Genomic DNA, 23070 nt, shown 5'->3' with positions numbered 1-23070 from the left:
GTGTCGAAGATTTTAGAAACTTGATTCATGTTGTTCCTGTAATTATTCTGATATATAGTTTATTGCTAAGGAAAAGCGCACTGGGATGCAGCTCTCCAGCTAAAAGAATCAAAGACTGATTAAACTTCTAGTTTGAGGGGTGGGCATTTGACACAGCAGTTGGAATGCCCGCATCCCACACCAGAGTGCCTGGGATTGTGTTCTGACTCTGATCTTAATTCTAGTTTCCTACTAATGTATACTCTGGGAGGCAGCAGCTGATGGACCAGGTAGTTGTGTCCCTGCCACCCACTGAATGACCATTCAAGTTCCAGGCTCCTGGCTCCTACTCCTAGTCTATTGCAGGCATTTGGGAAGTAAACCAGCAGATGCAAAATCTCTGCCTGCCTGCCTGCCTGTCTTTCAAATTAAAAAACAAAACACCTTTATATGTGGCCATATCTAATACTAACATATATATCACCTTTTAGACAAAAGATGTCTGGGCATGGCCAGGTAGCCTACACCACCTAATAGGCTGTTAAGATTATATCAGAACTAAGGCAATAGGGTCAGTGCCGTATTATAGTGGGCTAAGCCTCTGCCTATGACGCCAGAATCCCACATGGGCGCCGGTTCTAGTCCTGGCTGCTCCTCTTCCCATTCAGCTCTCTGCTATGGAATGGGAAAGCAGTACAAGATGGCCCAAGCACTTGGGCCCCTGCACCCATATGGGAGAGCTGGTAGAAGCTCCTGGCTCCTGGCTTTGGATCAGCTCAGCTCTGGCTGTTGGCGGCCATCTAGGGAGTGAACCAGCGAATGGAAGACCTTTCTTTCTTCCTTCCTTTCTTCCTTCCTTCCTTCCTTCCTTCCTTCCTTCCTTCCTTCCTTCCTTCCTTCCTTCCTTCCTTTCTTTCTTTCTTTCTTCCTCTCTCTCTCTCTCCCTCTCCCTATCTGTCTCTAACTCTGCCTCTCAAATAAATAAATAAATAAATCTTTCCCAAAATAAATAAATAAATAAATAAAACTAAGGCCCTAAACATTGAGGAATAATGAATGACTTAAGGATTAAATTTCCTTCCACAAAATTAAATATAAAATATAGTAGGTAAATAAATGTTAAACTTTACGATAATTGGTAGAATATAATGCAATGCCAATGCTTATGATGGTTGCAAGCTGCTATGCAGAGGAATTCAGAGGTTCAAGGTTAGCATAAGTTTCACACAACTTTCAGCACAGCTAATCAGAATTAAGTAAACTTTATGTCAATTCAAGATTAAACTACACTTGAGGGTGTCAGGGCTGTGGTACAGTGAGCAAAGCCACTGCTTACATTGGTGGCATCCTATATCTGTCTAAGTGCCAGCTTGAGTCCCGGCTGCTGTGCTTCCAATCCAGCTTCCTGCTAATGCAGATGGAAGGTAGGTGGAAGATGGAAGCACCTGAGTCCCTGCCAACAACATGGGAAGCCAGAATAAAATTGCTGGTTCCTGGCTTCCGACTGGCCCAGAACTGACTGTTGCAGGCATCTGGGAAGTGAATCAGTGGATATAATCTGTCTGCTTTCAAACTTAAAACAAAACAAAAAAAAAACACAAAACACAAAAACTGTGCTTAATAAATCTACCCACAAACAAACATTTCTATAATATTTGAATCCCAAACTAAGTTTACTTAAAACATAAAAAGCTGTCTTAACATTGATAATTAACTCCTTTAGCATCCCATATGGGCGCTGCTCTGAGACCTGGCTGCTCCACTTCTGACCCAGCTCTCTGCTGTGGTCTGGGAAGGTGGTGGAAGATGGCCCATGTTCTTGGCACCTGCACCCACGTGGGAGACCCAGAAGAAGTTCCTGGCTTGAGATCAGCGCAGCTCCGGCGGTTACAGCCAATTGGGGAGTGAAACAGCGGATGGAAGACCTCCCTCTCTCTTTGCCTTTCCTCTCTCTGTGTAACTCTGACTTTCAAATAATAAAATAAATAAATCTTTTTTTTAAAAAAAAAGAATACATTTAAGGGGCCAGCATTGTGGCATAGTGTATAAAGACACCGCCAGCAACATTGGCATCCCATATGGGTGCCAGTTCATGTCCTGGCTACTCCACTTTTATTTTTATTTTTTAATTTTTTAAATTTTTTTTGACAGGCAGAGTGGACAGTGAGAGAGAGAGACAGACAGAAAGGTCTTCCTTTGCCGTTGGTTCACCCTCCAATGGCCGCCTCGGCCGGCGCGCTGCGGCCAGTGCACCGCGCTGATCCGATGGCAGGAGCCAGGAGCCAGGTGCTTTTCCTGGTCTCCCATGGGGTGCAGGGCCCAAGCACCTGGGCCATCCTCCACTGCACTCCCTGGCCACAGCAGAGAGCTGGCCTGGAAGAGGGGCAACCAGGACAGAATCCGGCGCCCCAACCGGGACTAGAACCCAGTGTGCTGGCGCCGCTAAGTGAGGATTAGCCTATTAAGCCGCGGCGCCGGCCTCCACTTTTATTTTTTAATGATTTACTTATTTATTTGAAAGGCAGAGTTATGGAGAGGCAGCAGAGGCAGAGAAGGCAGAGAGAGAAAGTGAGAGGTCTTCCCCGCCCACTGGTTCATTCCCCAAATGGCTGCAAAGGCTGGAGCTGAGCCAATCAGAAACCAGGAGCCAGGAACTTCTTCCAGGTTCCCCACAAAAGTGTAGGGGCCCAAGGACTTGGGCCATCTTCTACTGCTTTCCCAGGCCATAGCAGAGAGCTAGATCAGAAGTGGAGCAGCTGGGACTCAAACCAGTACCTATAAGGGATGCCGCCACCACACAGCACCAGCCTCTACTCCACTTCTGATCCAGCTCCCTGCTAATGGCCTGGGAAAAACAATGGAAGATGGCCCAAGTGTTTGGACATCTGAACCCATGTGGAATACCCCAAAGAAGGTCTTTGTTCCTGGCTTTGGCCTGGCTATTGTGGCCATCTGAGGGGTGAACCAGTGGATGGAAGACTCCTCCTCACTCTTTCTGTAGCTCTGTCTTAAATAAGTAAATAAATCTTTAAAAAAAAAAAAAAGTGTATTTAAGTCCAAGGAGGATTAAAATTGTAAACAAAGCTTCAATTACACACAAAAAGGTTTTTAAGACTACAAGCTTAAAATTTTCCTATCAGTGCCAGCATCCATATGGGCACCAATTTGAGTCCCAGCTGCTAGATTTCCAGTACAGCTCCCTGTTAATGCACCTGGGATAGCAGAGGAAGACGGCCCTAGTGCTTGGACCCCTGCCTCCCATATGGAGACCAGGAAGATGCCCCTGGATCCTGGTTTCAGCCCCAGCCATTGCAGCAATTTGTGGAGTCAACCAGCAGATAAAAGATCTAACTCTCTCACTTTCTCCTCTCCCCCCTCCCCCATTATCTCTGCCTTTCAAATAAATACATAAATCTTAAAAAGTTTTTTAAAAAAAAAAAAAAAGCTTAAAGCAATGTGAGGATACATATTTTTAACTCTTCAAAAACCTTTTGAGATATTTTTGTTTCAACTAATCGACAGCCTTCCTTTACCTTCAAAGTGAAACTGCTTGGTATTTTGAGCCAAGAGGCTAGTGTAGCTACTTAAAATAAGAAACCTCACATAAAGTAACCCAAGTGCAGCAATATAGACACTTGGATATCTTCAAATATCACCCCGTCTTCAAAGACATGATGTTAAATTCAAATACTAAAAGAATGAAAAAGAATTTTAAATGATGTAGAAAAATAAACAGAACTTCAAAACTTTCCCCTGGATCTTCACAATGTAACAATTTTTCTTCCTTAAAAGATGGTTTTAGTCACTACTGAGCCAACAAGGTCACACAGTTACTATATAAATTCTCTTTATAGACTTAGAACAGTGATCAGTATTGCTTTTAATCTCCCACAGACCTTGGTAAAAAAATTTAGATTTTACTTAGTTTTTTATCATATACTTCTAAGGACTCTCAACAAGAGAAGTTTAAGACTATAAGCTGGTTTATCAGTGGCTCACATAAAAAAAATATTTATTTTATTTATTTGAAAGGCAGAGTTACAGAGATAGAGACACACAGAGTCTTCTACCTGCTGGTTCACTCCCCAAAAGGCGGCAAGGGTTGGGGCTGGGCCAGGTGCAGGCCAGGAGCCAGGAGCTTCACTTGGGTCTCCCAAGTGAGCACAGAGACCCAAGCACTTTCCCAGGTACATAGCAGGGCGTTGGATAGGAAGTGAAGCAACTGGGACTTGAAATGGCACCCATATGCACTGCAGGAAGCAGCGTGACCTGCTACACCACAATTCTGCCCCTACTAGCAATAGATCTCAAGATCCACCTTTCAGAAGACATTACCAACCATACGCATCATCAACAAAGGGAGAAAGCAGCTTAATACTTGGCAAGAACACGTAAGGGTCAGTAACCACAGAACAACTTTGAAACATACAAGGAAGAAACAGTGACTTGGAGTGGAATCAGCTACTTCCAATCATTATCAAGCCTCTTCAGTTCATTACTAAAAAGTAAACAATGATAAAAAAAAAAATCTATCATTAGATATATCTATGGCACCCAAAGAGGAGGAAAGTATTCAAAAGAAAATCTCTTTATGGAAAAAAGAGATGTAAAATATCCTGTAACTTGAGAAAACATACTTCTAAAACATGAAGTACAATAAAACTACCCTTTTGCTATGTTTTAAAATTATCACTGCAGTCATAACGTGACTTTAAAGTGATCTGATGGCAATTTCTAGGCTATTGGTGCATTACTAGAACTTTCATAATGAGATCCAGAAGCATTTATTTAGAATATAAGCATCATTTTGGTAAAGACAAAATAATTCAGCTCTTTACTCCCTATGTCACCAACAAATTTCCTATCTTATTTTTCAAATGTCTATTTAGAAAACACTCCACAGATTCTAGCCTTCATGTCACCACTTTAACAAACGGCTACCAGCTTCTACAGATCAACAAGTTGCCCATCAAAAGGCTGTTTTGACTATGCTTCATTATCCCCTTATTCATCAATCCAACAAAAATGGACATGGGGAAAAATATATACATATAATATAAAGTATATATACTAAAAATAATATATATATATATCTTTTATTATAAAGTGGCAATCAAGTTGCAGCTCTTCTGAAGAACTAGCCATCACATAAACTATATACACTAGGATGTTCACAATTTTCAATTAACAATTACTTTGTTTCTCTGAAACTAGTAATACTTTCATAGAATTTCTTCATTTCATTTTGATCTACTAACCACACTTCTTATAATAATACCAAGTGGAGTTGAGAAATGAGGTTGCAGTATAACAGACCAGAAACAGGAGTTAGGCCTAGCGATAAAGCTGTGCACTACATTGCTGGTTAGGATGCCTGTGTTTGATCTCTGGCTCTAGCTCCTGACTCCAGCTTCATGCAGATGCAGACCCTGGGAGGCAGCAGTGATGGCTCAAGTAGTTGGGTTCCTGCCACCCACAAGGGAGACCTGCGCTGAGCTCCCAGATGCCAGCTCTGGCCACCTGATCAATGTGGGCATCTGTGCAGTGAATCAGCAGATGGGAGCATGTGCTCTTTTCTTCGCTCCCAGATAAATCTTTTCTATTTATTTGAAAGACAGAGTTACAGAGGTGCAGAGGGGAGAGATAGATCAAGATCTTCTATCTGTTGGTTCACTCCCTAGATGGCCACAACAGCTAGAGTCCAGCCAGGTAGAAGACAGGAGCTTCTTCTGAGTCTCCCACAAAAGAACGCAGGGGCCCAAGGACTTGGGCCATATTCTGCTGCTTTCCCAGGCGCATTAGCAGGGAGCTGGATCAGAAGTAGAGCATCTGGGATTCGAACCAGTGCCCATATGGGATGGTGGCATAGCAGGCAATGGCTTAACCCAATGTGCCACAGTGCTGACCCCATAAATGAATTTTTGTAAGAAGGATTTTAAAAAATGAATAGTCCAGGCCGGCGCCGCGGCTCACTAGGCTAATCCTTCACCTTGCGGCGCCGGCACCCCGGGTTCTAGTCCCGGTTGGGGCACCGGATTCTGTCCCGGTTGCCCCTCTTCCAGGCCAGCTTCCTGCTGTGGCCCGGGAGGGCAGTGGAGGGTGGTCCAGGTCCTTGGGCCCTGCACCCACATGGGAGACCAGGAGGAAGCACCTGGCTCCTGGTTTCGGATCAGTGCGGTGTGCCGGCCGCAGCGCGCCGGCCGCGGCAGCCACTGGAGGGTGAACCAACGGCAAAGGAAGACCTTTCTCTCTGTCTCTCTCTCTCTCACTGTCCACTCTGCCTGTCAATAAAAACTTAGAATAGTCCAAATGTGCTACAATGTGTAGGAAAAATTTCATTATGTCACAGATATTAACAATGCTTGTTATACTTAATCAGCATTACTGTTTTAAATTCAGTTTTGTCTATAGCATGATAGAATGGTTATAGGACAATCTTTTAAAAATTAAAATATATTGGCTTACATTTTCATTTTATAAAAAAGATCTATTTATTTATTTGAAAGGCCGAGTTACAGAGAGAGGAGAGACAGAGATCTTCCATTTGCTGGTTCACTTCCCAAATGGTCACAATTACTAGGGCTGGGCCAGGCTCAACCCAGGAGCCAGGAGCTTCTTCTGGATCTTCCATTATGGGTGGCAGGGGCCCAGAAACTGGGGTTATCCTCTGCTTTCCCAGATACACTATCAGGGAGCTGGACTGGAAATAAAGCAGCAGGGACTTGATCAGTGCCCATACGGGATGCCCATGCTGCAGGTGGCAGTTTAACTTGCTACGCCACAGCGCCAGCCCCATCTTTTCATTTTCAAGCACAGTATGACATATCAATAATATGCTGATTTCCAACCAGTCACTGTCTTAATTTATTCAGTATAACTCATGTATTCTTTTAGTTCAACCCACTTCTTTCCAGCTGTAAGCTTATCGGCATTGTATAGACTTTTTTCTGATAAATATAAGGCTTTTCCTCTAAAATCTTTTTTTGTCCCATTAGTACAGGGTAAATCTTCCTACCTGTAGAATTCTCAGAGGTTTCTGTAGAATTTGAATCAGCAGCAGTTTTTTCTTTCAAGGTCGATTTAGGAACGGTCTCATCTCTATTTTCTTGTGCTTGGCTTTCTTCTTCCTCCTCCTCACCATCTGGGAATTCCCACTGAGACTCGCCCGACTGTTCGTTTACATAGAAATATCGTCTATGATCCCTAAATTACAAGAAAGAAAACACATGTTTTAAAACCCGTTCTCTGACAGAGACACGTCCAGTCTGGTCCTGTCCCAGGACAGCAGTCTGCTCTCACAGGGACGAACCTCTTCTTAATGGACTGCTATTCACAAAGGCAACAAAGAGCTTTGACAATTGAGGATGGAGAACCCAGGATAATTCAAAGCTATTTGCACTGCCAGCAGCTCTGTGAATACAGCCCTGAGCCCTCTCACTCCAACACAAGACTTTGAAACATCTTTCTTTTTTTGTTTTTGTTTTTTTTTTGCCAATGCATAACAGGGTTTCAAGTTTCATTAATGAAGGGACTCAATCGCCTAGAACACTAATTTCCCTTCCAAAGAAGAGAACAACGAAGTTTGTGAAAGTTGACTCTTCCCCTCTTGGACCGTGGAATTCACATTTCATATTCTTGGTATCAAACACAGTGAAAGCTAAAGAGAGGGAGAGGATCTGGGAGCTGAAAAATAAAAGAGCAAAGATTTCAAATAACGAAAAAAAAATCAAGAAAAGCCAAATATAAAAAGAAATGTTTTCATCTGACCTGCTGGCAGAGGATAGTAATCTTGTTCTTCATTCACATCTTCAGCCACGAAGTTTTCCTTAACTTCACCGAGGTTAATCAGGAGTAGTTGCTTCCAGAGGTCCTGTAAAGCGCACAGAGCTCTCGCATGCGCTTAACCCCCAAGCCCGCCCTACTCCGTGCACACTCTGGAGAGTAAAACCGGCTTTGTCCAATCTTGGGAAAAAATCCGTTACATGGAACACTGTAAACATTGCTTTTGTTTCTCCAATGTGTGGCTGGCCAAGCTCTGGGCTGGCGGTGCTTCGCCTGCCCAGCACCGCTAACTGCAGCTGCTCTCAGTCTCCAGACAGGCTGTCATGTCCTCAGGTGGTGGTGATCACAAATCATGTCTGAGATGTCAAAGGTGAAAGGTGAAAAGGGGAGAAGAGTGCGTACCTGTCCCAGTGGCAGGACCAGCCTTTAGGTGTGGCGTTTATTTCATACTGTTTTAGTTGTTCTGCTGCATCCTGGAGTTTTCGTTTAAGGTAGTTTCCATTAAGAGCCCCTTCCCGCCAGTCTGCAATTCGAGTCTACAATCAGACAGAGAAGTAAGTCAGGAGACAGAAGTGAAAGGGACTTAAGCTTTATATTGCAAAATCATATTGTTATTCTCTGGCAGAAAGAAAGGAGACTAAAAGAGGAAAATCCCATCTCAGTTTCATAAAAACATTTTCACTGCAGACTCTGGAAAAGGAAGCTGGCCTGCAGCGTATTTTCACTCAGCTAACTCTCAAGGACCTCTGAAAATGGGCAGCAGTGGTTTTTGTCTTCCCTACTTTGGATTTTATTAAATTTGGCTCTCCAGTAATTTTTACTTGTTACTTCTCGGGGAGAGGGGCAGATGGTTCACTCAGTTCAGTATTCTTAGGATTCAAATTAAGTGAAAGGTTCAGTTCTTAAAGAAATCAGCCAGCTTCCCACAGCAGTTGCTTATCTAATCCTACTCTACACAGCTTACAAATAGGACTCAGAAATTTTCTTTTTAAGTGGGTTTATGATGTATAAACTCTGGCCATTGTGTCCATTTAGGGGATGATCCAGGGGATAGGAAATACCTTACTTTCAAATAGATAAACCTTAAAAAAAAAAAATCTGTAGGTGTTAATATCCATGCTTTTCACAAGCATACTATTATATAAAAATCTTTCAAATCTTTCATTATCTATTTTTATTATTATACTGTATTTAGGTATTGTTTTTTATTTCCTGGGTTAGTAGTTCAAATATACATCAGTGAAAATCTTTAATGTAGGACTAAAATGTAAACAAGATAAGATTCCAGTCACACACAGCATTTCATTCAAACATTGGCTATTCATACCAAAAACAATTAAATTACCTCAGTCTGTAAAAGTAGCACATGAAAGTTGGAGATGGACTGTCTATTAATGCCTAAAAACTCAAATTTACTCATCAGGGTATTTGCCAGTTCTCCAATCTGAAACTGTAAAGCAAGAAAGAAAAAAAGGAAAATTAAAATCAATAATATTATCTGTATCATATAAATTTCTTCATTTAATGTTATATATGCTATAAATGTACGTCAGCCTATAAACAGTTTTTCCTCAAATAGCTGCATCTAGTCATGCAGGAGATAAAAATTAGCGGGTGGGCATTTGGCACAACAGTTAAGATTCTCCTGAGATGCTTGCATGCTTTACTGGAGATCTGAGTCCTGATCCCACTTCTGATTTCAGCTTCCTAACACATACTCTGGCAGGCAGTACTCAAGTACTTGAGTCTCTCCCTGCCACACGGAAGAGTCACACTGAGTTTCTGGTTCCTGGTTTTAGCTTGGCTTAGCCCTGACTGTATTTGGGAAGTAAACCAGTAGATGGAAGTGCTCTATGTTTGCACCCATGTGTGTATCTTTCTATATCACTTTGCCTTTCAAGTATATATATATTTTTAAAGATTTATTTGTTTATTTGAAAGTCAGAGTTACATAGAGAGAAGGCAAGGCAGAAAGAGAGAGAGAGAGAGATCGATCAATCAATCGATCTTCCATTAGCTGGTTCACTCCCCAACTGGCCACAAAGGCCAAAGCTGTGCCGATCCGAGCCAGGAGCCAGGAGCCTCCTCCAGGTCTTCCCATACAGGTGCAGGGGCCCAAATACTTGGGCCATCCTCTACTGCTTTCCCAGGCCATAGCAGAGAGCTGGGTGGGAAGTTGAGCAGCTGGGACTCGAGCCAATGCCCACACAGGATGCCTCCCTTGCATGTGGTGGCTTTTAACCCCTACACCACAGTGGCAGCCTCTCAAGTATATTTTAAAATTAAAATTAAGGGGCCAGTGTGTGGCAAGTTAAGCTGCTGACTGCAGCATCACCAGCATCCCATATGGGCATCAGTTCAAGTTCTGACTTCTACTCTGGTCCAGCTCCCTGCTAAAAGTGCCTGGAAAGCAGCAGAAGATGGCCCAAGTACTTAGGATCCTTCTGTCTTGTGACAGACCCAGATAAAGCTCCTGGCCTCAGTCTGGTCCAAACCCAGCTGTTGTGGCAATTTGGAGGCTGAACCAGAGGATGAAAGATTTCTCTCTCCCCTTCCAAATAAGTAAAATACATTTTTTAAAATTAGAAGTTTTAAAATATATAGTAAAACTCACATAAAGTGATAATGACAGATGGATTATAAAAATAAAATGCACACCTATTCACACCATCATAATTCATTCTGATACAACACGGGATTCAATAGTTAAAATAGATTTTAATCTTCGCAAAACTCATAGAAAGAGATGGCAGAACTAGAATGGTGGTTGCCAGGGGCTAAAGAAAGAATAATAGGGAGATGCGGGCTGAAGTACACAAGCTCAGTTATAAAGGAAGTTCTGGAGAACTGAAGTACACTAAGCTGACCACAGTTACTAATGCTGTATCATATTGTATATTTGAAATTTGTTAGAGTGTCAATGTTACATGTCCTCACCTCACATGCAAAAAGGAAAACTATGTGAGGTGCTGGATAACCTACCGAAATGTATACATATAACAAAACACTGCATTGTAAATACCAAATATACTCTATTTTTACTCATGAATTATACTTAAAGCTGGAAAAAAATAGGGCGGTCATCTGGCACAGCAGTTAAGATGTCATTTGGGATGCCCACATCCCATACTGGAGTGCCTGGGTCCAGTCCTAATTCCAAGCAGCAGGTAATGGCTCAAGTACTTGGGTCCCTGCCGTGGGACTGAGTTCCTGGCTCCTGGCTTTGGTCTAATGGAGTGCCAGCTGTTGTATACATTTGGGAAATGAAGAACCATATGGGAAATCTCTGCGAATTTGTCAAACAAAATAAAACTTCTAAAAATATCCCAAATAACTCCCAATCTTATATAAAGCTGTTATTTATCCATCAATTGTTTATATTAGCCACACAACGTAGCCTGAAACAAAATTAATTCTTCCAGTCCCTCCTTCATGGTTGTATACTAACTAGTGACTGAATGAGCTCAAGTCTGAAGAATACAAGGGGTTTTTGAACAGACTATATTTAAATGGTCAACACTTACTTGGTCCAACCCTCTCCAGGAAATTACATTAGCAATGCAACTGGAGGAGCTCACATTGTGGTACACCAGGTTAAGCCGCCACTTATAAACCCAGCATCCAGTGCAAATGCTGGTTTGAGTCCCAGCTGCTCGACTTCCCAACCAGCTCTCTGCTAATGCACCTGGGAAAGCAGCAGATGATGGCCAAAGTACCTGGGCCCCTGCTACCCATGTGAGAGACCCGGATAGAGTTCTATGCTCCTGGCTTCAGCCTGGTCAAACCCGGGCTGTTGCAGCCATCTGGGGAATGAACCTGTGGATGAAGATCCTACTTCTCTTCTCTCTCCACCACTCTGCCTTTCAAATAAATGTATCTTTAAAAAAGAAATGCAATTGGAAATAAATGTGGCTTTGTATAAAACCAAGTATTTCACACAGTGATTAAATCTGTGACTTTTAGTTTCCTCAGGGGCCGGTGCTGTGGTGGAGCAGGTTAAGCCACTGCCTATTGACAGTGGCATCGCAGATGGGGGCTGCTTCAAGTCCCAGTTGCTCCACTTCTAATCCAGCTCCCTGCTAATGTGCCTGAGAAAGCAATGGAAGATGGCCCAAATATTTGGGCCCTTGTACTCACTCACATGGGAGACCTCCTGGATTAGGCCTGGCCCAGCCCCAGCTAACACAGCCATTTGGGGAGTGAACCAGTGGATTAAAGATCTGCTCTTCAAACAAATAAATCTTATAAACAAACAAAAAAAGTTTCTTTAGTACTTCCCAGGTGGAGAAGCCATTATAATACTGATAAGCTATTTGATTTCAATGGAAGATTAACTTGATAGTGATACGCAGTTAGAATTTATTTTCAGCATCAAATCATTATTAGTCATTTAAGCCTTAAAAATGACCATTTCAACCTAACCACACAAAAGTTTTAGGTTTAGAGATGGTGAAAGTTATTTATACTACTTACTAACACAAAGTATTTTAATGGCTGGCCTTTTAAAAAAACATTTGTGAAATTCCATTATGTGATCTAATACACATACTTTCAAATCTTGTTCTTCTTCTGCTTTAGGTGCTGCTTGTACTTTTATCTTCTCTGAAGATTCTTCCGTTTCCATCTCTTTGTCTGAATTCTCATCTACTTTTTCTGAATTTTCAACACCAACTGCTACAAAAAAAGTGAAATTAAACCAAAAGATCAAGAAAAATATAGTCCCATACACATTTTCTTTATTTCATATATACGTGTGTGTGTGTGTGTGTATTTGAAAGTCAGAGTTACACAGAGAAACGAGAGGCAGAAAGAGAGAGAGAGGTCTTCCATCTGATGGTTCACTCCTCAACTGGCCTCAACAGCCGGAGCTGTGCCGATGCAAAGCCAGGAGCCAGGAACTTTCCCCTAGGTCTCCCACTCGGGTGCAGGGGCCCAAGGACTTGGGCCATCATCCACTGCTTTCCCAAGCCATAGCAGAGAACTGGTTCAGAAGTGGAGTGGCTGGATCAGTGCCCTAACCTGCTATGCCACAGCGCCAGCCCCTCATATACATTTTCTTCCCCCCAGCAAAGATATCTGAAGCCTTTTAATTTGCCAACCTGTCTTCATAAAACCAAAAATACTTTATAAACACATTTCTTGAAATTTGTCTATGAATGAAATTTACTATTTTACCACAATACCTGTAGTTTCTACTTTCCCTTTCTTTGTGCAGTCATTTCTAATCTTTTCTTCCATAACATTGACTGCAAGTACTTACAAAAGCAAGACATCAGATCTAGGATATTTAAGGAGTTTTTACAAATTGGGGGTGGGAGAGATAAAGTTCTCAAAAATTACAGCACATTAATTGTAAACCACCTGATACCTTCTTTCCTTGGATCGGTGGTGATGCCTTTTGGTAGTGAGAATTTGGAATACAGGGTGGTTCAGTGGTAAAGCCACAGCCTGTAATGCCTGCATCCACATGGGTACAGATTCATGACCCAGCTGCTCCACTTTCTTTTTTTTGAAGATTTATTCATTTATTTGAAAGTCAGAGATAGGTCTTCCATCAGTGGATGGTTCACTCCCCCAAGTGGCCGCAATGGCCGGAGTTGAGGCGATTCAAAGCTAGGAGCCAGGAGCTTCTTCCGGATCTTCCAAATGGGTGTGGGGCCTAAGGACTTGGGCCATTCTCTAATGCTTTCCAAGGTACATTAGCAGGGAGCTGGATGGAAAGTGGAGCAGCCAAGATTCAAACCAGTGCCCATATGGGATGCCAGCAGTACAGAATAGGACATTAATCCGCCCAGCACCGGCCCCTCAATACTGTTTTAAAAATTATTCAATGTTGGCCGGCGCCGCGGCTCACTAGGCTAATCCTCCGCCTTGCGGCGCTGGCACACCGGGTTCTAGTCCCGGTTGGGGCGCCGGATTCTGTCCCGGTTGCCCCTCTTCCAGGCCAGCTCTCTGCTGTGGCCCGGGAGGGCAGTGGAGGATGGCCCAGGTGCTTGGGCCCTGCACCCACATGGGAGACCAGGAAAAGCACCTGGCTCCTGGCTCCTGCCATCGGATCAGCGCAGTGCACCAGCCGTGGTGGCCATTGGAGAATGAACCAATGGCAAAGGAAGACCTTTCTGTCTGTCTCTCTCTCTCACTGTCCACTCTGCCTGTCCAAAAAAAAAATAAATAAATAAATAAAAAAGAAGTTCCTGGCTCCTGGCTTTGGATCGGCGCAGCTCCGGCCATTGCGGCCAGTTGGGGAGTGAAACATCGGATGGAAGTCCTCTCTATCTCTCTCTGCTTTTCCTCTCTCTGTGTAACTGACTTTCAAATAAAAATAAATAAATAAATCTTAAAAAAATATATAAAAGTAGAGCAGCCAGGTCTCAAACCCGCATCCATATGGGATGCGGGCACTGCAGGTGGCGGCCTTACCTGCTATGCCACAACAAAGGCCCCCAAAATAATCATTTAATTCTATTTTCCCAACAACTTTTTGAAGTACCCTTATATATCACAATTTATCCATTGTATCTTTTTTTTTTTTTTTTTTTTTTTGACAGGCAGAGTGGACAGTGAGAGAGAGAGACAGAGAGAAAGGTCTTCCTTTGCCGTTGGTTCACCCTCCAATGGCCGCCGCGGCCGGCGCGCTGCGGCCGGCGCACCGCGCTGATCCGATGGCAGGAGCCAGGAGCCAGGTGCTTTTCCTGGTCTCCCATGGGGTGCAGGGCCCAAGCACCTGGGCCATCCTCCACTGCACTCCCGGGCCACAGCAGAGGGCTGGCCTGGAAGAGGGGCAACCGGGACAGAATCCGGCGCCCCAACCGGGACTAGAACCCGGTGTGCCGGTGCCGCTAGGCGGAGGATTAGCCTAGTGAGCCGCGGCGCCGGCCTCCATTGTATCTTGATGGATTATCTAAGTGGCCTGTAGGAGTTTTTCTGATAATGTAAGTGCACTGTGGTGCTAGCATCCCATAGGGCACCGGTTCATGTCCCAGCTGTCCCTCTTGTGGTCCAGCTCTCTGTTTTTGGCTTGGGAAAGCAGAAGATGGCCCAAGTGCTTGGGCTCCTGCCCTTATGTGAGAGACCCTGAGGAAGCTCCTGGCTTCAGATCGGTCCAGTGCCAAAAATTACAGCCACTTGGGGAGTATATCACTGGATGAAAGATCTCTCTATCTCTACCTCTCGGTCTGTAACTCTAACTCTCAAATAATAATACGTAAAGAGTAAAACATGGACACAATTTAAACATCCACCTCATAATGAGGGAAGCATTAAAAAAGCATGAATATACCACAAAATGGTTAAAAACAATTAAGTTGGGTAACAATCTATCCATATAATACAATCTCATATATGGTAAACTTGTCAAATGCATGAATATTCACACCTACACAAGTATAAAAGGAAGAAAAGGGGTGACACAATAAGCCTAGAGCAGGGGCCCAGGGAGAGCTATCAGAAGTACAAAACTTAAAGCATTACCAAATATTCAAATGAAGAAAAAATTTTCAACTGGAAAAGCTTGAATGGGTATATGTATATAAAGGGTAAGAAAATAGATCATAGGGGGTAGGAAATGAAAATAAGGAGAAAATAGAGTCTTAGAATTTTACTTCATAGGGCCAGCATTGTGGCATAGCAGGAAAAGTCTACAACGCCAGCATCCCACATGGGTGCTGGTTTGTGTCCCTCTGCTGCTCCATTTTTTTTTAAAGAATTATTTATTTTATTTGAAAGTCAGAGTTACATAGAGAGAAGAGAGGCAGAGAAAGAGAGAGGTCTTCCATCTGCTGGTTCACTCCCCAATTGGCCACAACGGGTGGAGTTGCGCCGACCAGAAGCTAGGAGCCAGGAGCTTCTTCCAGGTCTCCCACTCGGGTGCAGGGGCTACTGCTTTCCCAGGCCATACTGCTCCACTTCTGATCCAACTCCCTGCTAATAGCCTGGGAAAAGCAGCCTGCTACCCATGTGGGAGACCTAGAATCACCTTTGGCCTAGCCCAGCCCCGGCTGTGACCACCATCTGGAGAGTAAACTAGCAGATGGAAGGTCTCTCTGCCTCTCTCTGTAACTCTTTCAAATAAATAAGTATTTTTTCAAATAAATAAGTATTTTTTTCCGTCATGTGCTTCTATACTGTTGATTAAAGAAAAAATTCAAACATCTACATTTTTTAATTACCTATGTTTCTGTTTTTTACCACAATCTAGGAAGGTGTCTTCTGCTAGATGTAGTCAACTGTTTGGCATTCGAATCTTACTGCTCACTTTCAACCACAGTACTGCGATCAAATGGAAACTAAAATACTAGCTTTATTCAGAGCTCTCTGATAACAGACTGGAAAACACAAGATGGCCTTGCTTCACTTTACTCTGGAAAACCTGACTTGGGTCTTTGTGACAGGAGCAACTAGGCACCCACACACAGGCTGGGCAACTTGTACACAAAGAGCAGAAATGAGGCTTGGCCTGCCAGAGGTAGTACGCCCTGGCCTCTTGCTTAACAACTAGAACTGGTAAGCGAAGGAGATGTCAAGAGCCCTACAGAGGTCAAGGAAATTTTCACGGCAAGCAATAAAGGGGGTGGGGGTGGGGGTTCATTTTGTTTTCTCCTCTACAGGAAAAAATAATCCCTTCTCCGTTATGAATAAATGACCCAACGAATACCAGACTCTCAGGCTTACTCCTCTACTAGAGATGGAACAGGAAAAAGTAGAAGTAGAGCAAACTCCTTTCCCAGCACTTCCACAAAAGGAAAATATTGGTATCTTCCCTCTTTTTGCTGAAGAAATAAAAAAAGGGAACAAAGGGTTTTCCCCTGTATATCTTTCAACTTTACAATTTAATGTGAAATTCAAATTACCAGTTTCACCATTTTCAGGAGTCTCTCGTCCAGTCTTACTAGAACTCCGGCTTGTGGATTCTGGACTGGTAGCTCGAACAAACATCTTCCATTTTCCTCTTTTAGACATAAGTCTACGCATTCCATCTTGAGATGCTGGTTGGCTGATATCAGAACGTGGACTAGACCCCGATACACTACCATCTCCTTCCTCCAAGGCTCGTAATTCTGCCTACAAAGAACATGACCATAAAATTAAAGTGTAATTAACTGCTGATCAACATTTAAACACTTGTGAGTAGCAAGAACAACCATGACTATATTCTCAGGATTTAAAACCTTGTAGAACAGGAAGCATTTAACATTTCCCCATCAAAGCTGAGCTCTGTACTCCATGCTCCATACTGTACCGTTACCCAATAAATGCTTATTAATGATTATAGAAAGAAATGTCAATGTGAAGCAGACAGTGTCTAGAAATTTTCAAACCTTGGGCCTGGCACTGTGCCACAGCGGGTTAAGCCACCACCAGCAATGCCAGCATCCCATGAGTGCAGGTGTGAGTTCTGCTACTATACTTCCAATCCAGCTCCCTGCTACTTTCCCTAAGAAAGCAGCAGAAGATGGTTCAAGTGTCTGGGCTCCTGCCGTCTATACAGCAGACAGGAATAGAGGTCCAGGCTCCTGACTTCCACCTGGCCCAGCCCTGGCCATTGTGGCCATTTGGGAAGTGAACCAGCAGATGGAAGCTCTCTCTCTCTCTTAACTCTCTCTGTAATTCTGTCAAATAAATCTTAGGAAGGAAGGAATTATTTCTAAATCCACCCTGAAAAGGCTTTACTAGCTAGTTCTTTTCCAGGGCTTCAAATTTTTCAAGATGCATTACGATTATAAAGCACTTAACATTTTGCTTTATAAAATAGCACCTTTTCAGTCTACAGGAGAGTCAGAAAACAGGCAACAACCAACTTCACAACAAAGTTTCCATCTGGCCAGTTTTTTAAAAGGAAGGCACATTATATTATAGGTTCCTCTCAATTCTTCTACTATCTTACAAGGCCCATTTAACTATGGAAACCAGGCCATGGGTGACCCAGTGGAAGTCAACTTGCATTTTTTTTTTTTTTTGAAAGATTCATTTATTTGAAAGGCAGAGGCAGAGAGACAGAAAGAAAAAGAGGAAGAGGAAGAGGAAGAGAGAGAGAGAGAAAGTCTTCCATCCATTGGTTCACGCCCCACATGGCTACAACAGCCGGAGCTGGGCCAACCCAAAGGCAAGAGCTTCTTCCGGGTCTCCCACTTGGGTACAGGGGCCCAAGGACTTGGGCCATCTTCTACTGCTTTCCCAGACCACTGCAGAGAGCTGGATCGGAAGTGGAGAAGCCGGCGTCATATGGGATGCAAACTGCAGGTAGCGGCTTTTTATTTTTATTTTTAAAATTTTTTTTTTTTTTTTTTGGCTAGGCAGAGTGGACAGTGAGAGAGAGAGAGAGAGAGAGAGAGAGAGAGAGAAAGAAAGGTCTTCCTTTGCCGTTGGTTCACCTCCAATGGCCGCCATGGCCGGTGCGCTGCAGCCGGCGCATTGCGCTGATCCGATGGCAGGAGCCAGGTGCTTTTCCTGGTCTCCCATGGGGTGCAGGGCCCAAGCACTTGGGCCATCCTCCACTGCACTTCCTGGCCACAGCAGAGGGCTGGCCTGGAAGAGGGGCAACCGGGACAGAATCCGGCACCAACTGGGACTAGAACCCGGTGTGCTGGCGCCGCAAGGTGGAGGATTAGCCTAGTGAGGCTGCGGCACCAGCCAGGTAGCAGCTTTACCCTTTACGCTGGCTTCATCAATCTGCATTTTAATCACTCAGTTAAAACTATGGTTAATTGTTAAGAAGCTCAATCAGCCTGTTAATGTTCCTGGGAAAGCAAAAGATGGTCCAATTCCTTGGGCTCCCGCACCCACACAGGAGATCCAGATGAAGCTCCTAGCTCTGGCCTGGTCCAGTGTGACTGCTGGGGCCATCTGGGGAATGAACCAGTGGATGTAAGACTCTGCCTGCCTCTTCTAACTCTGTCCTTAAAAAAAAAAAAAAAAAAAAAAAAAAAAAAAAAAAAAAAAAAAAAATCTTGTTTTTATTACAGTAGCTTAAATGCATCTAGATGACAGAATAAGAGAGGGGGGCCGGCACTGTGGTGCAGTGGGTTAAAGCCCTGGCATGAGGCGCCAGCATCCCATATGGGAGCTGGTTCTAGTCCCGGCTGCTCCTCTTCCAATCCAGCTCTCTGCTGTGGCCTGGGAAGGCAGTAGAAGATGGCCCAAGTCCTTGGGTCCCTGCACCCGCGTGAGAGACCTGGAAGAAGCTCCTGGCTTCAGATAGGCACAGCTCTAGCCGTTGCAGCCATCTGGGGAGTGAACCAGCAGATGGAAGACCATCCTCTGTCTCTACCTCTTTCTGTAACTCTGTCTTTCAAATAAGTAAAATAAATCTTTAAAAAAAAAAGAAAAAGAAAAAGGGAGGGGCTGGAACTGTGGTGTAATAGGTAAAGCCACTGCTTGCAGTGCCAGCATCCCAGTTCAAGTCCTGGCTGCTCGATTTCCAATCCAGCTCCCTGCTGACGGCCTGGGAAAGCAGTGGAAGATGGCACCAGTGCTTGGGCTCCTGCACCCGCACAGGAGACCCAGAAGAAGCTCCTGGCACCTGGCTTTAGATCCACCCAGCTCTAGCTGTTGCGGCCACTTGGGGAGTGAACCAGCAAATGGAAGATATTTCTCCCTTGCTCTGCCTCCGCCTCCCTGTAATTCTGCCTTACAAATAAATAAATCTTTAAAAAAAAAAAAAAGAGATAAACAAAATCCCAATAGAAGTTTTAAGTTGAACATAATGATCCCCAAGTATGACAACACTGAAAATAAAAATATACTTGAAACCTTCAGAAACTTACCTTTTTCCTTTCCAAAACCAGCTCCAGCTCAAGGGTATCTTGCTCCTCTTCCTCCTCACTCTCTCCGGATTGAACAACACTGCAAAGATCCTCCTGAGCAGGGTCTTCTACATTGTCCAACATACTTTCCTGTGGCTTTACTACTGTTGCTCCTTCTTCTACCGTGGTACTTGTTTCTTTCACTTCAGAAACCGGCTCTACTTCTTTACAAATTACTTTTCTTCTCCATCTCTCTTCTTCCTCTTTTATTCCTTCAGGCAATAAAGGAGCAAGCAGTGATGCGGCCACTCCTTTCTTCTCCTCCTCGCTATTTGACAGAGCCTGAACTCCTTCATTTACTTCCTATGACGAAAAAAAAATAGTTTAGTCTCACTTAATTCTCAAAGAAATCTCACCTCCAGAAAAATTCAATGGTTGATAATAACTATATTTTCTGTTACTAGATACTCTTAAAACCACCTATTCCCATGAGGTTAATGTTTGTGTGTGCCTGTACCATTACATACACGAAACTGTCACTTCAGAGAGACAGTGCCTGACCCAGAGCTTAGCTGTGGATGGGACTCAAATGTATCCTCTCCCTGTTCCTTAGGACATCAAAAGGCTGACTAGCAATAGGAAGCACGGGCCAGCTTAGAACAAAACCTGCACTCTTTCAGCTCAACACATGACTGATGACAAATCTTCATCTTCCTCTTCAGTATGATAAAAAAAAAAACCTCACAGGTATGCTGTGAAGGCGATTTAAAGGAAAATGAAAACACTTCTGAAGTGCAATATGCAATTATATTTAAAGTATCTCTTTCTCCCACTGGGGTAATAGTTGTTCTCCCTCCCTAGTAGTTATAAAGCTTAGATAATTTAAAAGTATTTTTTGATTAATCTTAAATAGAATAATGAGGGAGGGAGAGACAAAGATTATCCACCCACTGGCTCACTACCCAAAGGCCCAACAGCCAGGGTTGGGTCTGGCTAAAGCAAAGAAACAGAAACTCCTCCTGGGTGCCAGGGACTCAAGTAGCTGCGGCATCATCTGCTGCCTCCCAGGAGCAACAGCAAGAAACTGGATTTGGGTGAGGGGGTATGCAGCTGTTGTGGCACATTGGGCTCATCGGCTGCCTGTGATGCCAGCATCCCATACAGGATTCGTAAGTTCAAATCCTGGTTGCTCTACTTCCAGAGAAACGGTGCCTGTGAAAGCAGCAGAGGATGGTCTAAGCACTTGGGCTCCTAGTTTCAGCCTAGACTAGCCTCAGCCATTTCAGCCATCTGGGGAATGATCCAGTGGATGGACAACCTCTCCCTCTATTTGTCTCTTACTCTGCCTTTCAAACAAATGAAGAAAAAAAAAAAAAAGCTGTATTGGAAGTGATGTAAGGACTCAATTCCAAGCACTCCAATACAGCAAACAGGCATCAACAGCAGTGACTTAACTCACTCTGCCACAACAAACATCCCTAAAAGTACGTTTTGATTAAAAACATTTTTAATTCAAGATAAAGTATAACAACATATACTCTCTCTAAAGAATACAACTGGGGCCAGTGCTGTGGCACAGAAGGTTAAGCCTCAGCCTGTGGCACCGGCATCCCATATGGGTGCCAGTTCATGTCCCCGCTAATCCTCTTCTGATCCAGCTTTCTGCAGAAGGCCTGAGAAAGCAGTAGAAGATGGCCTAAGTGCTTGGGCCCGTGCACCCCCGTGGGAGACACATAAGAAGCTCCTGCCTTCCGGCTTCACATCCGCTCAGTTCCAACCACTGCAGCCATTTGAGAAGTGAACCAGTGTATCCTCCTGTCTGTAACAATACCTCTCAAATAAATAAATAAATCTTTAAAAAATATGTAACTTACTTTTCTTATTGAGTAGCTTTTAATTTAGAGAATTAGATTTTATTTAAAATGTTTTATGTGCAGTCCCAATAAAATAATTCCATCTGAAGAGATGGGGACCTAGTACCCCGCCTGCTCCCACATCCTTCAAGATGACCGAAGTAGGCTATGTGACATCCAAAACATCTGAGAGACCCATGAAACTGGATATTTGCTATAAACAGAGAACTAAATCAAACTTTAAGAAATGGAGAGGCCAGCATTGTGGCACAGCAAGTTAAGTTACCACTTGCAACATCAACATTCCATATCAGAGTACTAGACCAAGTCCTGGCTGCTCCACTTCTAATATATCTCCCTAATTTATCTGGGAAAGCAGGATGGAGATCCTGTCTCCTGGCTTTGGCCTGGCCCAGCAGCCCTGGCTGTTAGCAAGTAATAAATATTTTTTATTTTTAAAACTTATTTTTTTAGAAAAACATTTTAGTTTCCATTATAATCAAAGGCTTAATTAATGCTCTGCTTACAAAGAGTTGAACAACAATAAAAAGAAATGAAATTTTTCCTAGCTCACATGTGTTGTAAAATATTAACAGAAGGCTTCTATAACTGTGGTCAGGGTAACATTCAAAATTATTAGATTTGGGGCTGCCGCCTGCAGTGTTGGCATCCCATATAGGCGCTGGTTCAAGTCCCGGATGCTCCAATTCCAATACAGCTCTCTGCTATGGCCTGGGAAAGCAGCAGAAAATGGCCCAAGTCCTTGGGCCCCTGCACTCGCATGGAAGACCTGGAAAAAGCTCCTGGCTCCCAGCTTTGGATAGGAGCAGCTCTGGCAGATGCGGCCAATTGGGAGTGAACCAGCGGATGGAAGCCCTCTCTGTCTCTCCTCTCTATGTGTGACTCTGACTTTCAAATAAACAAACAAACAGATCTAAAAAAAAAAAAAAAAAAAAAAGATTATCAGATTTGAAACATGACATAAGTAATAACACCAACCTTTTTAACTTCTCGCTTGGCTACAACTGGTCCACTTTTACTACTGGAAACAGAAACAGTTTTCTCCTTAGTATATATCTCTGTATTCACTGAAAAATTAGCTTCAGCACCTGTTACAGAACTTAAAAAAAAAAAAAAAAAGTTTAGCAAGAAAAATACAAGGCATATACTTTCAGCAAAAGTTTCCAAAATTCCAAATTCCTTTTAAGTGAATTCTTTTTCATATCTATTTTTACCTGGGTTGGTAATGCTGTAATCCCTGTACCTGGGTGGCAAGATATTGAGGTAACTCCCAAGTTACTTCATTTGATTGTGTGTTCCAATAATAATAGCATCCTGTATTCTCATCCCAGACTTCTTGCCAATCTCCCATCTCAATTCCGACTAGAAGAAAACAAAACAATTTTGAAGGACAAATTATTCCATAGTTCTAACAACCCAAGTCAGCTCTAAAGCTATAATAATCTAACATATGGTTTCTCAAATTTGGTACTATTAACATTTTAGACTGAGAGGTCTCTGCTATGCAGGAGAGTCTATGTAGTGTTTAGCAGCACAGCACCCTGCCTCTGTACTCACTAGATGGAAACTATGTCTCCTGCACTGGGATAACCAAAGGTTATCTCCAGACAACCCTCCTTTATTCCAACTACAGACCACTGGTCTAACAGCAATACTTATTTTCTTAACAAATATTTAGAATCATCTTCGTGGGG

General features: G+C 43.3%; 1 protein-coding gene across 16 annotated transcripts in view; it reads right to left on the bottom strand.

Moving 5' to 3' along the window:
- Nucleotides 1-23070, bottom strand: part of FNBP4 (formin binding protein 4) — a 46968-nt gene that overhangs the window by 12328 nt on the left and 11570 nt on the right. For 3 of the 16 annotated variants that reach the window (XM_089326501.1, XM_008270726.5, XM_008270732.5), the window contains exons 5-12: nucleotides 22591-22738; nucleotides 22355-22475; nucleotides 19524-19865; nucleotides 16611-16821; nucleotides 12311-12435; nucleotides 9107-9211; nucleotides 8164-8297; nucleotides 6995-7182 (exon numbers count right to left, since the gene is read on the bottom strand). In XM_089326501.1, the coding sequence (XP_089182627.1) occupies nucleotides 6995-7182; nucleotides 8164-8297; nucleotides 9107-9211; nucleotides 12311-12435; nucleotides 16611-16821; nucleotides 19524-19865; nucleotides 22355-22475; nucleotides 22591-22738 (1374 nt within the window). Of the gene's footprint in view, nucleotides 1-4408; nucleotides 4478-6994; nucleotides 8298-9106; nucleotides 9212-12310; nucleotides 12436-16610; nucleotides 16822-19523; nucleotides 19866-22354; nucleotides 22476-22590; nucleotides 22739-23070 lie in introns of those variants that run through there. The other 13 variants (XR_016229451.1, XR_016229460.1, XR_016229443.1 and 10 more) reach the window with 11 other exon arrangements.

The sequence above is a fragment of the Oryctolagus cuniculus genome, chromosome 1, assembly GCF_051225735.1.
Source record: "Oryctolagus cuniculus isolate XC-2025 breed Fujian yellow rabbit chromosome 1, ASM5122573v1, whole genome shotgun sequence".
NCBI classification, from domain to species: Eukaryota; Metazoa; Chordata; class Mammalia; order Lagomorpha; family Leporidae; genus Oryctolagus; species Oryctolagus cuniculus.
The sequence above is the reverse complement of the archived record's forward strand: the minus strand, read 5'-3'. Positions and strand labels throughout refer to the sequence as shown.